Source organism: Mixophyes fleayi, chromosome 12 (genome assembly GCF_038048845.1).
Source record: "Mixophyes fleayi isolate aMixFle1 chromosome 12, aMixFle1.hap1, whole genome shotgun sequence".
In the NCBI taxonomy this organism is placed as follows: domain Eukaryota; kingdom Metazoa; phylum Chordata; class Amphibia; order Anura; family Limnodynastidae; genus Mixophyes; species Mixophyes fleayi.
The window spans coordinates 63,442,388-63,455,102 of record NC_134413.1 but is presented as its reverse complement, the minus strand read 5'-3'; the positions used below and the strand labels follow the sequence as shown (position 1 = coordinate 63,455,102).

At 37.2% G+C, this 12,715-nt stretch overlaps 1 protein-coding gene across 1 annotated transcript; it reads left to right on the top strand.

The window, feature by feature from the left end:
• Window positions 1–6,678: 6,678 nt before the first annotated feature.
• Window positions 6,679–8,465, top strand: LOC142108308 (olfactory receptor 6C4-like). The gene is made up of 2 exons (XM_075191942.1): window positions 6,679–6,851; window positions 7,523–8,465. Exons 1-2 carry the CDS (start codon window positions 6,679–6,681, stop codon window positions 8,463–8,465), a joined length of 1,116 nt encoding a protein of 371 aa, XP_075048043.1.
• Window positions 8,466–12,715: the final 4,250 nt, after the last annotated feature.

The following is a 12,715-nucleotide window of genomic DNA, read 5'->3' as shown; positions in this document are numbered from 1 at the left end:
TTACCTCTGTTTGTTTATCCTATAATCATTTGTCTCATCTCTCCTCCTGGCCGGACAGTTGTTGCTACAATTATATATATATATATATATATTTATTTGCTCTCCTGCGTATACTCACATATCCATTATTGTCTACCTCTATATTTAGCTGTACTCCGTTGCTCTGCTGCACTCTCTTGAGGGCCGCGACCTTCGCAGTGATGCCGCAAAGAAACCCAAACCCTCTTGCGGGGGTCCCTGGGGAAGAACAGTCGCTGCGTTAGACTCCGCGCCTCGAGAGTAGTGATAACAACTAGCAGAACGCTGGGTCAAGAACTCTAATGACCGTGACATCACGTCTTTTCTTATAGGTGGGATCTGGTGTGTATTCCTAGTATTGCAGTTGATCTAATAATATGACAGCTACACTTGTAGGAAGTAGCTTTAATTTAGAGAGCCCGGGAGTGTTGTACGCACCATGATCCTTACTTCAGATCTCACTCCTGGTCACATAATCTGTATAATTTAGGTTTTCATCTATTGATTTGTAGAGGATTGTAGTGATCTAAGCTTTTCAACAATTTTATTTTTATGTTTTAAATGTATACAATATAGGTTAAAATTGCTCCAATATACATTAGGATGTTCATGTTGTACAAATTTACAGTGACAGAGTGCACCTTCTTTTTAATGCTTGATGACCAACCAAAACACTATTATTATTCTTAACCATTACATTTACATTTTATTGAGACTACAGAACACATTGCTTACCCCAAGTATAGAACATATTAATATTAATATACACAGTATGCCTATTACCCCAGGTAGTGTGCCAAAGTTAATTGGATATACAATATACCCCACACTCCAATGTCACATGAAGTTCTGGCTTCTCCTATAGCTGCCTTAAACCCAGGTTGCTGCCTCAAATCTCCTTATTATAGTTTATCACTTGTGCAGAAGTATTTGGGACCATGGATGAAACTTAGACATAGGTCTACATCTTACTCACATTTGATACTAAAGAGGAAACATTATCCAGGTATGTTATTCTAGTGTAATCTTTAATACATTTATTATGGATGGGCTGCTAACAATCTGTGTATCATATTGTTTATAATCAGCTTACTCTTCCTAAATTTTGTAACTGTGTTTTGAAACTATGCAATTTAAAGTATATTGTCTTAAGAGATGGGTATGTGCACTATTATGTGTGTTAAATAACTTGACTATAAGAAGGCTGTGTATGTGGAAGGATGAATCCTTAGCAGTGCAGTGGGTTCAATGACTACTCACTGGGAAACCAGCAGCAAACTGGTGAGTGTTCATTCCTGTAGAATTGTGGTTCATCCCAATTCAAGACACCAGTGAGGTAATCGTTGAAGTGCACAATCATAGACAATCCAGCTACTTCTAGCACTATGGGAAAATAAGAAAAACTTAATGCATGGGGGAGAGCTGGCAAAGAGCCTTAATCTCCCCAATTCTAGCTCTTACTGGCACAGTGATACTCATGTTTATAAATAGGATAGTTTCTTAAATTGTGTACCTTGCTGGCCTACCCATGTAATTGCTACTCATTTTATGCATTGTATGCAAGAGTGCAAAATAAATAAAATTTTGCTTTGTCATTTTCAAGTGTTTAGCTTATTAGAAAAAATAATGTTTAAAATCATTGCATTGTTGCTTTGGAAATATAGATTGATATAAAAAATGTAACAACAAAGGGCCTGAATCATTAAGGAGAGCGAAGTAAAAAAAGGAGTAAGTTTGCTCCTGGACAAACCATGTTACAACGCAAGGGGTGCAAATTAGTTTATTATTTTGCACAGAAGTTAAATACTGGCTGTTTTTTCATGTAGCACACAAATACTTGATAGCTTTATTTGAACTATGACATGTCCTACCCCAACTATAAATCTGTCCCCACATTTTAAATTGACCTCCCCCCTCCAATGCAACATGGCTTTGCCCAGGTGCAAATGACTGGCCATCTGGCAATTCTGGCATTTGGCAGAAGGCCCGAATGCCAGATGGGCTTGTCCGGGCGTCCACCCTGCACTGAAGCGCCGGCAAGCTGTGTTTTTTCCAGCGATGTTGTCGCGGCCGCGCGATGACGTCACTCGTGGCCGCGCAGAAGCTAGGAGGAGCGGTTCCAGCAGCGCGGTTTTATGCATATGGGGACACACCTGTAAATTACTGTAATAACAGCAGGCAGCAAGCAGGTAACGCATTAATGGACAAATACATTAATATTACCTGGCGCTAAATGAAGGGACTAAATGGCAAAAAAAGAGAGGGTACAAATATTCCTGAATATGAAAGGCAATTGTGACCATGAGTGGCAATTGGAATAAATAGATAGAGGTGCTTTCCTATATATACACATACACATACATATATATATATATATATATAATATATATATATTAGAGATGCTCACTGACCCCCGTGTTTTGGTTTTGGCAAACCGCCCTTGCGTGTTTTGGTTTTAGTTCTGTTTAGTTTTGTTTTGCAACTTAGTTTAAAAATCAATGTTTTTGGGCATAAAATAACCAAATTTAGTGCTCCACCTGATTCTTGGATAAGTAATGTAATTGTAAAGCTATATAATTATGAAAAAAATAGTTTAATTCCTGGTAGGCCCTCATTAATTCTACACACAAATCAGATTGTCTTCCTCTCCATCTATGCATATTGGCAATGCAGCCATCTTCTTTGGGTGTATATTACACCCTACACTTATAGTTAAATATCTAAAGAAATGGACAAAGGCAGTTTGGTTTCTGTCTCTATAGGCCCCCCTCCACTTGTAGAAAATACAAAATAATTCAGCCGTTATAGACTGTACAATATAAATTGAAATGGACAAAGCCAATTTGGGGTCAGTCTGTGTATGACACCCTACCCTTATTGAGAAATTGCCAAAACAGCAGCCTTTCAAGACTGTACGTGATATAGAAATGCCCCAAGTCCCTTTCCTATTTGGAGGTAGATTGCACTCTTTACTTATACTTATAAGTATACTTATTTTTTTTGGGGTGTGTTTTTTTTCCCTGATTTAAAAAGACTATGTACTTTTACATAGGCTTTACCAGAAGACGTACAGGGAAGAATACCATCAGGACTGGTGCCAGCACCTGCTTGCTGATTCTGCTCATATGTGGACTGCTTTGAATCCATTTTAATGATCCCAAACCACTTGTAGTGCTAAATATTCAATAGATACTGCTGCTAGATATGACTTTTTACAGCCAGAAAAAATAATGTTTCACACTGGGGAATATGGGACACCCCAAAGCACTTGTAGTGCAAAATATTGAAAAAAAAGCCTCCTCTATCCTCCTCTCTTCCTGCTCTAACAATTGCTAATAGAATTGGTAATAATAATAGAAGTGAATAGATTAGAATTTAAATAATAATACAAAGAATAAGGTGTACAATTATTGCTCTGTCCCTGCTCTAATACAGCCTGTGACCTAACCCTGCTCTCTCCTTCTGTCAAATGGCGATGGATTGCTGTGGAGGCTGGTATTTATGCTGTTCAAATCTCGCGAGAACCGAGCTCTGAGATCCGACTACGTCATGATGATGTTTTGCCTCGATTTCGATTCCGAACGGGCGGGAGAGTACTCGGATAGGTGTAGTTCGGGTGGGTTCGGATCTCTGGGAACCAAGCCCTCCCATCTCTAATATATATATATATATATATATATATATATATATATATATATATATAAATTTTAAAAAATTTGAGTTTTGTGCATTTTCACGGTGCTTCAGGTGATTTGCACAACAAATTAATTGATCAGGGTGGTCAGAAGACAAAGTGTGATGCACAAGTTTGTGCTGATGCTTCATGTTGGACTGCACCAGCAACGCCACTTCAGCGTGCAACAATATTGTGCATGGAGCCGACAGCAGGTGGGCCTGTGTGTTTTAAATGCCAGGGCTGATTTTTAGTCCCAGTCCGGCCCTGCTCAGGCCCAAATTGTTTATTGGAGTAGTTTAGAAAATATTTCACTTTCTTGAACTTCAATTAAAGCAAATAACTCTTTTTTGGTAATTCAGGCGTTTTAAAAATTCCTTGATAGTTTTGAAATATATGAAGTGAAGTAATGTAAAAAGATAAATAAAAAAGTATACTTTTTATGGGCACTGCACAGAAAAACTATACCCATTGATGTTAGAATGACCACCCCAAAATGTGCCAAAATATGGTCAACACAAGATGAAAGAACCCTCAGCCGTAAAGGGGTTAAAAACCATAACATATTTCTCCAAATCAGTTATGTCTACGATAATGTATAAATATTTGAGATGATGTATTTATCAAATAAATCTGTACCATTATATTGACCGGTTTGGATCATGGCATTAATATAAAATGTTGGTAAAGATTTATTTAGGCAAACTAGGCAAAATAATTTATCAGTTCAGTTTTATTGGTTAGATCAATATAGTGTGTTTTGATTTACTGTCAGATGGTCAGGCTATGATTCCTAGCAAGCTATTTATTCAGTAGCCTACAGAACTATCATATTTTATAGTTGAATTTATAATGGCATTGAAATGTTAAATGTGAAGCCACTACGGACCTTGTTAGGACTGTTTTGTTTTAATTACCTAAACAATGCAAAGCTTCAAGAGAAAAAGAAATTCTCCCCTGAGTGAGATATTTTATTTCACACATTATAACAAAGGTGTATATAAGGTTAAGTTACATTACCTGGCTCTAACACTGCCAAGGATGAATCTGCAGCAGAATCTTTCTTTTGATAAATCCTTTTCCAATCCTCTCTTCTGAGATATAAATAACAGAATGTGCACCTCAAATGCATATTTATTTTAGCTTCTTCTAGAATATTTTGGACAAGGACATTTGTTTGTAAGAAATTAAAAGTGAAAATAACACATTTGATTATGTATAACATAACATGTTATGCGCAAAACAAATTCAGATTTTCCTTAATATCAATTTTGGCATATAATTAGTTCATTAGTAATGGTAAGTAATTATTTATTAAAATGCTAATTCGTGTTTTCAGTTAACCTGTTGATTATGGAAAAATCATTATTTTTATATATGAGCAACAAGTAGTTTCGTGTTTTTTGATCTATAGAAAACTATGAAAAGCATTGTTTTCAGGAGCAGAGCTGTTGCCCACAACTCCGCTATCTACTACCTTCAGGACGGAGTTCGGAACAGCACTTTCAGTTCACGTTGCATGCGCATCCGCTATTCGGTGTTAGCAGCGGCCGCGACTAAACCAACACTTGGAGTCTCCTGTTTACTCTCTGCGTTTAAGAGAGCATCACGTTGGGAGAACGAGGCAGCGCCTTGACCCCACAGGGGTAAGTGAATATTTCACTACCACTCTGCATCACTGTAACGGATGTTACTTTATTGACTATCCTGGCAGACGAATATCGATCGTGAGCACTGCATTTGTCACTCATCACAGCGCTAGGACTTTTGCATTAGCCAGCATATGTGAACATTTACCCTCTGATCCACAACGGCCTGTATATATGCCGATCTCCATCTCAGTGTGAAGCAATACCAGCTCACCCAATCTGAGACATTCATCTAATGTGTTTTACCTTATTGGGACTCATTTCACCTATTCAGTCTCTGGGACCTCCGTGTCCGATTATACAGGACTTATGTGAACTGCTTAGGTCTGAGCCATGTCATATTTATGTCTTTATGCATATGCAGATATATTTGTGGTTTTTAGACCATTAGGTTGCAACCTTGTATTGTGTGTAACCATCATATAACTTGTCACCAATAAATTCAATTCTATACACCTGTCTTACATCTGTGCGCTACGGGGAGACTGCTCTTTTACCTACTCTTTGGGTAAATGTATCAAGCTGAGAGTTTTCCGGCTGGTTTGAAAAACCAATCATATTCTAGTTATCATTTATTTATTACATTCTGCAAAATGATAGCTAGAGTATGATTGCAGGGGCGAGAGCTGCTGCGCATGCGCAGCAGCTCCGTTTCTTCAGCGCTGTCCTATACAGCAGCCGCGGCGCTGTCTAAGAAGCGTCTGCGGCGGTGCTGTATACACTACAGCACCGCCGCGGACGCTTCTTTGACAGCGCCGCGGCTGCTGTATAGGACAGTGCAGCTATAGCGGCCACTTAGTTAGCGCTGGGGGGGGTTTCTGGAGACTCAGAAACCCCCCCCCCCCCTGCGTGCGCCACTGGATTGGTTGCTAAAAGCAACATCTCCACTTTCAGAACCTGCCGGAAAACTCTGGGCATGATACATTTACCCGATCATGTGTTCTTAGCTAAAACACAGACTATTTGCTGCTGACATAATAAGCCGTAGCCCTGGTGCAAATAGACTGTGCACAATGGAAATTTTTTTGGCTGCTACTGAATTACCTTAAAAACTGCATATATTAAGAAAGTAAACCCAAAAGAAGCATTGCATTGTACCAATTCAGGTAAACTTCAATTTTTCCCAAAATATTGCTATGTAAGTTAACCCTACCAGACATGGACAGAAGTAGTTTTTTCCAAGTAGAAATTTTGTTATGGAGCTATGTTATATGTTGTTTTGATAAGAATGTAGTCATTCACTGTTTGAAATGCATAATCCCAAATAATTAAGCTCAAGAATCCATTGAAGGGTTTTTTGTATCATGAGGTCAGGGTAGCCCTTGGCAAATGGGAAATATGAAGGATTTGGACCAATTGATCCTGAGCCTGGAGAACACACCAAAACCATCAACAAGATGCAACAAAGTGCCAAGGGAATCATTAGCATCTCTCAGAAACAAGAGCAAGTCGTCCTCAAAGAGTGGAATTTTGTCTACACTTTTTCCAGCCATCAAGCCGAGCATCCCAGGGTGAGCATTAACCATACATGCTAATGGAACTGGCATATAAGGCCGGGGAGAGAGAGGACAGTCCTGTCTTGCGCCTTGGCTCAGGGTAACGGGTGCATTAACATGTCCGTTTACACATTTTCTAGCTGCAGCAACAGAATTCAACAATTTTGCCAATTCTCTGAACTTAGGTCTGATACCGAATCTTTTCATAAACTTCCAAAGGAAGCCCCACTCCACCGAGTCAAATGCCTTGATCGCATCAAAATGTTGTTACTTTAAGCAGTTTAGTGATATTGCTTTCTATTCATTTAGCTTTTACAAAACTGATTAAATACAGTTTCTGATGCTTGCTACAGATTACATAATGTATAATATGTGCTTCATTGTATGATATAGTTAGACAAGAGTATATAACACGCAGCTAATTCTATAATATATTTTTATATGAAAGTGCTACTAGTAAAATTAATGATCTAAACAAACAATAAAACTATTTTTGTAATATAATGCAAAAAATATCTCTGATTAAATTTTCCTGAAGGTTTTTACTCATCCAATGCTTCATTGTAAACATTGTAAAAAAATAAGGACAATAATTTGCATTTGCTGATATAAGATATATGCAATTACAATTTTTTATATTTACTCTTAACATACTAATTTTGGAACCTGACTTTTTTTTCTTATAGGTATGTTTTTGACAGCATAATGGTGGAAACAAACAAAACTGCGGTGAAAGAATTTATTTTGTTGGGATTTGCTGAATTACACCAGTTCCAGAATTTACTTTTCATTGTTTTTCTACTGACCTACTTTACATGTGTCATGGGGAACATTGCTATAATTGTTATTGTTAAATTAGAACCTTCACTTCATACTACAATGTATTTTTTTATTAGTGTATTCTCAATTTTAGAAATTATGTTTGTGTCTGTCACTGTCCCAAAGCTTCTAGCCAACTTAATTGCAGCAGAAAATAGTATTTCTTTCAATGAATGCTTTACTCAAATGTACGTCTTTGTCTCCTTGGGTACAACTGAATGTTATCTTCTCCTAGTAATGGTCTTTGACCGACACCTGGCAATTAACAATCCTTTACACTACCCAGCTATAATGACGCATGCTTTATGTATTGTGTTGGCTGTTTTACCGTGGATCATGGGATTTACTAGTATATTAGTCCCCACCATCATCACAGCACGTTTGGAATTCTGTGGTCCTAATATGATTGACCATTTCTTCTGTGATTTTGCTCCTCTGCAGAACTTGGCATGTTCCGACCCCTTCATTAGCAATATATCTACAAGCTCAACTGCTGTATTCAATGTTGTTCTGTCTTTTATATTAATGATAAGATTCTACATCCATATAATAATGACTGTTTCAAAGATCAAGAGTGAGGAGGGAAAACAGAAAGCCTTTTCCACATGTTCTTCTCATCTCATTGTAACCAGCCTATATTATGGTACAGCCCTCATTGTGTATGCCAAACCTAAGGGAAGCCTTTATGGCAAGTATCTTGCTATTATGTACACAGCATTCACACCTATGATTAACCCTTTTATTTATACCTTTAGAAACAGGGGTGTCAAGAAGGCTTTCAGGAATTCAATAAACCTTTTAATAAAATAACTTGCATTGTAAAATATTGTTCATATTAAATGGACTACATGCATTTATTCATAGATGCTTTGTTCTTCCAGTACAGTATTTTGAAGAAGAATGAAGCATGACAAATATATCACAGTGAACCTGTAGAACAAATTTTATGTCTATCCAAATGTGTTTTGAGATTCCCACACTGTGGAGCATATTCAATTGCCCACGTTACTTTCAAAAGTATCGTGACCTGCGCACTATAACCATTACTATGGTAATAGTGCGCGTAATTACTGTTAGTTTGGTAATTTAAACGCCACCCTTGTGCTTGCAGCTCCCTGAGCCACGCAGAAATCAGAGTTGAAATGACCATATTAACGTTAATAGGTTTAACACTGTGTAGTTAAATGGGGGGGGGGGGCATTGAAATCCCCCCTATGATTCAGTTATGTTCTTTTGTCTAGCTATATTACAACTGACATACTTATTGATTTCTGAAAATTAAGTTTTCCTGTAATTGACCCAAAGATATATATCAATACTTTTCATTGAACCAACTTTGGATCCATTAAAATGGATCTGACACAGACTGGGAATTAAAGTTATTAAGGAACATCTCAATAGCTTACATCCCTAGTTGAGTACCAACTAATAATAAACATTAAAACCAGCTCAATTTTCAGCTCAGTACTTTTTGCAATACATAATTATAGTAACTCCACTACAAAGCATAAGATGAATAAAAAGATATTTCTACGTGTTCCATGTTAATTGTAAACTACAATGTGACTTTAAATGTGTAGCCTTTCTATCCTGCCAGCAGTTTCTATATGGAAACATTTTTGACTGCTATCTTACATTCTATCTCAAAACTATGATGTTCCTTTTCAACAGAATGTAGAGATGACTATAGAATGATAGCAATAGCTGCTTCGATATGCCTACTAGAGCATCATTTAGAGTTAATAGCACATCAAGCTAATGGGTGCAGATTTGCACCTGGAATAAAATGTTCCAATGCAAGGGATGAAAATGGATTTAACTTTTTAGCCCATGTAAAAAATTGTAGCACACAAATACAGCTTTATTTTTTTACTGTCACATTTTCACATTTAGAGTTAATCTAGGATACTACCTTTATCAACTCTAAAGCTGTTCGCATTTTGAAATTTGCCCCAACTCAAAACACAACATGGATTTGCTACCCTTTATCTGAATCTACTCTTAACTTAATGTAGCTCTTATGGTTTAAATGAGCCATCTATGTAATGACTTATATTCAGAAGCTAATAACTTTTGAATAACACAACGGATGTTCATGAAAATTAACATTAAGTAATATATTGACAAGTGAATTGTTTTATAGTTATTATCCTGCAAACTTTGAGATACAGAGATATAGAATTCTACAAATAGTGATGGGTTTCAGTAGAGGTTTGTGTTACCTGATAGGGTCTTTAGCTACCTGAAACTGAATACATCCATAGAAGTTATGCTGAAACTTAGCAAGGCTAAAGCCTTTAGAATACAATGTGTGCTTCTTTCTTAAATAACATGTCTAACTTTTACTACTTTCTAAATATTAAGTGTAAGTTATGGAGTGACTGTTTATATGAACTGTCAATAACTTCACTGAAACACAGAAGACAGTTTGATCAGCTGTGTTCTATGCTCACATATATTAAAATGTCATGTCCCTAATTAAAACAAAAGTGCAGTGTCAGGTCCAATCCTTGTTTTGCCTGCTATGCTAGTCTCATGTGCCCTGGAAGCCTCACTTTAGCAAGTAGGTGGTCACTGTTTAAAATCATGCTATTTTCTTAACATGGCACTGCTGTTCTGTTGTTGCAGACACAGGGATTTTTGGTCCACCCAAAATCACCAATCTAGTGCTGCTAGACTCAAAATGCAACCTCTAGATTCCAATTAACAATCTACTTCACCCTTTTCATTATCTTTTTATCTGTGCAGACCTGGATATGGGGATGGCCTGATGATCAGCTTCTAATAATGAGTTGCCAGAACCTGAGACTTTTAACCACAGTTTCAGGCCTATATAAACAGCTTACTGTGTTTGAACCTTATTTATCTCTGAATGGCTGACTATATTGTAGATACATTTGGATTAGTGCCATACTTTGTATGAACAATCCAGTTTATGTAATGTTATGTTGTTATTTGTAGCTTAGTTTACATTTTTGAATACTCATTGGGAATGTACTGTTTAATGTCTTATTAATTGCAAGAAATAACCACATGCTCAGCACTTTCTTTTTCAAATTAGTTCATGATGTGAAAGTCAACCTGATTGACACAATATTGACTCTTTAGTTAATATTGTTTCAATTAAGCAATGCAATATTCTTAAGTTTTATGTGTCCATTTCTGTTCTTTTCAGAATTCAGCTGGAAGGGGTCAAAGGTTGACATGGATGTATTCTTAGTGCAGAGGGACAATCTTATTTACCTATAGGTTTAAAGATCAACGAGAAAGGTCAAGCTAAATAAATGAAGTCAGATTTGCGATCCCAACAATTATAACAATGTTGGTTTATGTGATTTCTTTATCTTAAGGTAGACAATGTTTAATAGAAACTTCTTAACCATATAACAAACTGTAAATAAGAGTATAGATTACCACATTGTGCAGCAGATGCTGTTAAAATGTATAAAAGCTTGTACTTGTATGAGCAAGGACACTTCTCTCTGCTTGAGAGGTGTCCACATCTGATGTGAATGCAATAAAGACTTCATACTTACTTCAGAAGACTTTGAAAATACTTTCTGCTTTATCAATCAACAAAAAATTGTTTACTACATTGTACTGTTTTCTAGAGAAAACGCTAATAAGATATGGAAGTACACCAAGAATTGCTTTTAATGTCAGTGATGTGAATAAATCATTTATTATTTAGAAAAGAACAGCTAGTTTTAAATGTCTTGTACACATTTGGAAGGTTTGGATATACAGTAAAAAGGAGTGACTTTGTATTATTTACATAGAAATGCATTGTATGAAGATATTATAAAATCCCTTAGTTTTAATAGATTTACTCTTGATGGGGAGAATATGATTTGAAACCTGCAGATTTTGCTGTGAACGCTCTGCATATATACACTGCTGTGCCAACTTGAAACTATAGCTATCTACCTTCAATGATACCTGACTGCTGATTTGATATCTGTGATTTCAAAATTTACTACTGAATATAGTAAGCAGGGGCGGACTGGCCATCTGGCACTTCTGGCAAATGCCAGAAGGGCCGATGGCTAGATGGGCCGCTGCGGACTGGCTATTACAATCTGAAAGTTAATTAGGTCAACCTTTGTGTATTAGAGGCCGGCCCGACACTGATTAACTTCCTGGTGGCTGGCTCCTCCCCAGGAACCAGCCACCTTACTACTGTGCGGATCAGGGCTGTTCCATCCTCCTCTCCCCCTCTGCCCATGGCTACCTTCACAGGGTAATACAGAAAGTCACGGACAGCGCGTGCGTTCTACTGTGGAATGCTCGCGCTGTCTGTGACTTCCTGTTTTACCTTGTGAAGTAGTGCGTTCCACTGTGACTTCCTGTGATGCCTCTCTGCCTCCTCCAACACACTGACAGCCTGGTCATTTATCCTAAAGATGCTGGGTATCCAGTTGATGGATCTAAACAGCAAGTATTAAGTGTATTATCCTGAAGTAATATGATTTCAATGCGATTCTGTGGACCTTTAGCTCGATATCACATTCTCTTTTGGGCACTCATAGAACTCAATTAATGTACTTTGTAACACCAGTTCATTTGTGTGATTAGGATCTTTTGCTGCTGGACTCTGTTCCAAAAAATTCCTTAGATCCATAAGTTCTTTTCTCATAATAAGGACAGGTTTTACTGGTATCAAGCAATTTGTACCCTAATATGTTTGTAAAGGGTATACTCATCTCTGCTGACATTTTTTAACATTGTTAAATGTAAGACATGTAGAGGATTTTTATTCAAATAATACCCTCTATCTATTTAACAAGCATTGCTTATATACAATGTATAGTGAAGTGTATCCAAGACTGTCTGAGCGGAGTAAAGATGTGTTTTTTGGGTGCTGTATGGCAGTAATTGGCAACCTAATATACTCATCTGCGATTCTCCAACCTTCAAAAGGTCTGCACATTAACCTTAATTTCATGGATGAAAGCCCCCAAACAAACTAGCCAAAATGCCCCAGCATGTCCGTCATTTGCTGTAAAATAGACCCTCATGCAGTCAGACCTCTACTTCCCACTATTATGCAGTGAATCAGG